We start from the raw sequence: 6,265 nt of genomic DNA on the forward strand, positions 1-6,265 counted from the left end.
AACTTCCTCAAATATTCAATTCTTTTTGCTTTCAAGTCGTAGGGCAAACTATCCCACTGCGTGAAATATGTCTTCTAACACATCCAATTGTTAACAATATATCATACAAGTTTGTGAAGACTTTAAGTGACACCCATGCCCCATAGATACTGAGGAGATACTTCCCGTACAAATATTATAATAACGTAAACGAAGGTTTCACATTAGGATTTAGAAAAAATAGCATATAACTTTACTAAAGGATTGTATAGTCCCATATTTTTTTATATCTTAATTATTTCCATCAATATATAAAACGTTAATACAACAAATTAAAATCCATAATCGAACAAATGAATTTCATGTCCTAGTTCTGTTCCTATTTGCTTCAATCCATGGATGGTGCATTACTTCTTTTAGAGAAAGTCTTTTTTCACTCCGATGTACCAGAAGCTGAACAAAAAAAATGATTAGAATTCTGTAAATATGTTTTTGAAATACTACTACTATCACTTATAACCAACAACACTACAAGACAACAAAAGAAGAATGGAAGTTATAAAGAATACATCGATGGATGGAATCTTATCAAGCTAATGCAGGGGAGTAGCCCTTAAGCCATTACTGAAGTTTTAATGTACCATATATAATAAATTTGAAAGTTGACAGATGTTAAAAGGGACAAATAAATATTCTTTTATTAACGACAAGCTTTGGAAAATTTAAAATGAAAAATTATTTTCATACCAATTTATTTATTGGGTAGTAATTTTACTTACTTTAGAAATTAGATCTTTAGCACCGGGAGAGATGTAATCTGGATAATAAACTTGCCCACTTCTAATTTTCCTGTAAGTTTCCTCTTGGTCTTCACTTTCGAAAGGCGGCTTTCCAACAAGAAATTCATAACACAGTATACCTAAAAATGAAAATATTTTTAGATATTAATAATATACAAAGCGAGATCCAAAAGTATCAAGACCACAAATAATCTATTTCATTGGTTTGCGCAGATGATACAAGGTCTAGGTAATTTTGTTTTTCAGTTTAAGAGTCTTTGGTGGATGTGGTTTTCATAGCAAATGTGTACATACAGGATTATTAAGCAAAAAACAAAAAAAAAATTTTGATTTCTTATACCTTTTGATATGTTTCTGAATCGTCTTAATTTTAGATCTCTTTTGATTGGAAATTTTCTTAGTGAACATTGTCTGATTTTGGCAAGATACAAATTCGTTAAGACTTATCAGTGATGTTCATACCCCACAAAGGTCGCGTTTATATAGAGGTAGATTCGATATTTTTGGAACAAATTAAATCCTTACCTAAACACCAATGATCCACATACTGTTTGTATGATAGTCCTTCCACCATTTCAGGAGGTAAATAATCCAATGTACCGCACATTGTTTCTCTATTTAAGGAAGGTGCGTGTACTGACCATCCGAAATCAGCCAGTTTCACATCACCAGTAATTGTCAATAATAAATTTTCAGGTTTGATATCTCTGTGAATCACATGATTTTGATGGCAGTAACTTAGAGCGTCTGCTACTTGGTAAATATATTTCGCCGATCTGAAATGTTGATATTTTGCATGTAGAAATCAGTTTAGAATTTTATACAAAGGTATCAACAAAAGTTGCACTAATCAAGAAAATCTAAATGATTATAACTTTGTTAGGATGACAACTTTTGACGCAGCAACTTATGGTAGTGATTAGTATATTGTCATCAGTCCTTGACAATGATATATGAAATTTTAATTCATTTAATCTTTTTTAAAGTTGATCAAAATTAAATGCAAACCCTGGTAATAAGCTTTCCTGATGAGCTTGGCAAAACAAAGATAGGAATTTATGAAATTATTGTAATTTCATCTCTTTTTTTGAAAAATGTTAAATATTTTGAATTGATCTGATTGATATAAAGTGAAAAACAAAACCAAACATTCTGTTTAATTTTACCCTAGTTATCATAGCAAAGATATGAAGAGGAAAATTTGTTGCAAGTACCAAAAAGAAAATCCCTGAAAGTTTGGACCATTAATATTAATAGTAAGACCTAGACTGAGGAGTGAAAAGATTTTCCCTTAGATTTTTAATTTTTAAATTTCCATAGCTCAATGGCATTTCCTACCATCGCTTTGACCATGGAGCCATAACTTGAGCTGGCCTCTAAACTTGATTTTTTCATGATTCGCGTTTTTTCGCATTTATCTCGCGAATGACAAGAGCTACAAAAAATGTGAACAACAAACTTGTAGGAAATTATTTATTAACTATTCTCTTTCTAAATTATTCAATTATTATGGACTTTTGATATCAAAATATTGTTTAAAAGTTCCAATAGAATTTATGGAAATATATTAAACTGATTCCACAGGAGTCAACAAAAACATGATGAGCTCTCAGTCATTTATACAAATTTTGAAGAAAATAACGTTATTTTGAAAAGTACTTGAAATTAAAAAATTTCTTTCAACTAATTCCGGTTATTTTTTGGCCCTCCCTCGTATTTGGATCAAGCAGATATAGAACATCCAGAATAAACCATAGAATAAATGTACTTACAAATGTTCATTAAATCTTCCACCTTCGGCCATCTTCAAATGTTTGTAGATTTCTCCTTTGCCAGCATATTCTAATATGAGATATATTCTGTGTGAATCATGAAACCATGCCAATAATTGTAATATATTAGGATGTCTACAAATGAAAAATTCTAAATTATTAATACTATAAGTACAACATATCCTTAATGTGAAACTGTGTATACAAGGGTAACTACTTAAGTTTTAATATATGGCAACAGTGATGTGAATATGCCAAATATTTCATATCTATTTCATAGGCTTCCAGGTGTAGTGCTCTGAAGTTTAGTAGTGTCTCACACTTCGAGAGAATGGGGATAGAGGTTTCGTCCTCTGCACAGCAGAATCTACACACTGCATTATTTGCTAAGTCTAGCATCTTCATGTGTCTACTGAGGCGACAGTGCACCGAGAGCTCCTGTTAATAATTGTAGGTTGTTTTAATTTAGGCCGATACATTCAGCAAATCTTCTCTGGTTATAGATTCCCATGGTCTGTCTCAGATCCTGTAGATTGTCCAAGTTATTGGTTTACCCCTATCTACCTTCTTTAATCTGACATTTGGTAGATATACATTGTTGATCAAAAATTACTTTTCAAGGTACAATAATATTATTTCCTTTGTATTTACTTCATTTTTATTCATACCCCCAATTATATCACTGTTCGAAATCTTTACATATTTGTTTACAGGTATTTTAAAGAGATACATGCAAGAGAAATATATAACACAATTATTATCTGTCGCAAAAAGAACAAATGCTAATATTTGGTGTCATAAGCATGTATTAGGTACAGATGTGTTCAAATTAAAAATTTGAACTACAATTTATAGGTTTAAAACTCGTTATTATTTTCAAAATTATTTCATGTATTCACAAGTTACCAAAGAATAATACTACAGAAGACTAACAATTATATGTGTCACAATAAATATATATCTTACTTTAAGTGACTTTGAATTTCTATTTCTCGTAAAGTTTGTCGTTCAACGCGGCCCCTTACGATCTCTCGTTTAAATAAAGTCTTGAGAGCTACAATATATCCAGTTTTTTTTTCACGAGCAATATATACCCTGCCAAATTTTCCTCTTCCTAGTCTACTACCTAATTCGAAATCATTCAATGACCATTTATAGCTGAAATATTTTAGTTATTAGAAAACTATTAGAACTACTGTATATATAAATGGCTCACTTTGGATTTCCGAAAGCATCGTGAGACATCATTTTAAAAACTAATCTTTCCGTGTCTTCTTCTAAAGATTTCGGTATTTTAAGTTGCTTTAAATATGTCTCTGCTGCTTTATTAATTTTCAAATCTTTAGATGACATTGTATTCGTTTTCAAAGTTTAACGGTTTCTGAAAATTGAAACTACGAAATGACAGATATAGCTAACGACTTTGACTGATGACTTTGCTCTGGAATGCTGTCAGTCTACAATATTCGAGTGGATATATATCTATGGAACTCAGTCAACTTCAAATATAGAAACTTCTTTGCATGGATTATTGTTTACGAATAAAGGATTTGTGTTTATCTCTTCTCCCACTACAATTTTGGGGTTTTTAATTTAAGATCTGTTTCTAAGAACAGCGACACTAGCTCTGGTTCTGCTGAAAGAGCGCTTTAGTCTAAACTTCCCGAATTGGTTCTCCCAGTGCTGTTACCATGAACAAACCTAACGTGTTTACAAAGATTATATACTGCGTGTTTAACGCTATTGTGACCACGATGTTTTGCTACTTTTTCAGTGAAATTGTGCTTAACATTTTTAAAATATGAAGATTCTGGGAATGTTGATATTTCAAATCTATATCCTAAACTTCGTAATCCAGATTTTAACGTAATTTTAATAATATTTGCCTAAATGAATTACTACGTAATGGCTTCAGCAAATCTACAATGATTTCAAAAACTGCATAATATTTAGTTTTCTTCTAATAATTTCTTTAAGCTACCGTAGGGTGGGTTTTAATAATATACTGATACGAGCTAAATCTGTAAAAGCATCAAATATGTCTACTGATGATAAATCTGTTTATACTTCTTGAACATTTGGGGTTTCAGTACCTTCAAGAAAAACCTAAAGATATTCTTTTATAAAAAGATAACATTACATTAAATTCTGACCAATAACAGTTGAGACTAGGGACAGAAGTAGGATTCAATATCCAATAACCATTTACAAAGACAGAACTAATTCTTGTAATGTATGAAGTATCTTACTCTTCTAACTACATATTTTACAACTTACCCTACGATAATGACATTCTCTACATTACACTACATTTTTTTTCTCTTTCGTATCTTTTTTTCTTTTGCAGAGACGAAGATTTATAGCCCATGTGTAAACTGGGGACTCGATCAGGGTTTAATATATCCTCCAGATATTTTGGTTTTCCTGATAGAAAAAGGAGACACTGGTCTGTATATAGCTAACATATATTTGAGAAAATACCACTCCTTATGTCACTGTAAAGCACTCAACCATTTATAATATATTTTAACAAGGTAATAGCCAGAATTCGAAAAAAAAAACTGACAGCACCCAGACAGATCTAGTTCCACACTCTTATTATCGCGTACAAAATGTAGGCATCGGTTAAACAGAAGTATAATGAGTGTGTCGTCTATCAGCCATAAGCATAATGTATAGTTATCGATTGCAGTGTGACTTATACTTTTATATGTTCATATATATACATAAACAACTCAATAGGTCTTATACGCACAAGGCTTTGAGTCGTTCTACTATTTTCCTCCATCTATTTTTGTTCATGGCTGCTTCACGCCAGTTCCTATTCTTTCTAAATGATCTCTAGATGCTTATATCTTTTTTTTCCATGGACGCCCTCTTTTCAAAGAGATTTGTTTGTAGGTAAAATACAAATTAAACAACATTATATCGATTTAATGCTTAGTAAATTATGTTAATACAAAGTAGAACCAATAAAACAAAATGTTTTTACAAATCACCACAAAAGTAACGCAAAATTTTCAGAGCTAATCAAAATCGCCAAAGTTGTCGTGTGGAGTGGACCAACAGAAATATTTGAATTTGCCATCTTCAGCACTAGGTTACAAAATGGGGTGCAATAACCATCATTCCAGATAATGCCACTTGTGCTGCCAAATGGAAAACTGAAAACCAAATCAGCCATGTCAGTACTGGTGATGGGGCAAGCCTTCTTGTCTGGTCCCTTGCATTAATATTAAATTTGTTTTGATTCGTTTTTTTTTCACCTCTGAATCATCCTCCTTTTTTAATCCTAATTCATGTGATATATCTTTTCTGTAAATGAAGTTTACTAAAATAAATAAAAAATTTCAATTCAAAATTCATTCAATTTCATTTCAAATATACCATTACAGCTGTGTATAGCCTGTCCATTGATACCACAACTTAATGAATTAAACCTGCTGGTTGATGGCCGTAAGTCTGCATCTCTTGAATAGATCTGATAGCACGAACATCTCCGATTCCCCTCTAGCTGCTCCTACCGTCTTGCACTTGCACACATCGTAACTCATAAAGCACAGAGTTCAGTAAAATTATAAGTTGAAAATTATAAATGGCAATTACAAGGCGAAAAATGTTATATAATGGTTGTAGGCACATGAATTTCAAATTGATTAGCTCCTCAAATTTGTTTCTAGACAGTATTTTTTTTCTTCGTGCATGTTGTTTTTG

The 6,265-nt window shown here is 31.6% G+C and overlaps 1 protein-coding gene across 1 annotated transcript; it reads right to left on the bottom strand.

Moving 5' to 3' along the window:
• Positions 1-231: 231 nt before the first annotated feature.
• On the bottom strand, positions 232-3,984 carry LOC130898841 (aurora kinase B-like). Its single transcript, XM_057808388.1, has 6 exons — positions 3,768-3,984; positions 3,518-3,709; positions 2,552-2,686; positions 1,305-1,555; positions 759-898; positions 232-432 (listed from the first exon to the last, which is right to left on the bottom strand). Exons 1-6 carry the CDS (start codon positions 3,902-3,904, stop codon positions 340-342), a joined length of 948 nt encoding a protein of 315 aa, XP_057664371.1. The 5' UTR covers positions 3,905-3,984; the 3' UTR covers positions 232-339.
• Positions 3,985-6,265: the final 2,281 nt, after the last annotated feature.

Source organism: Diorhabda carinulata, chromosome 10, assembly GCF_026250575.1.
Source record: "Diorhabda carinulata isolate Delta chromosome 10, icDioCari1.1, whole genome shotgun sequence".
In the NCBI taxonomy this organism is placed as follows: domain Eukaryota; kingdom Metazoa; phylum Arthropoda; class Insecta; order Coleoptera; family Chrysomelidae; genus Diorhabda; species Diorhabda carinulata.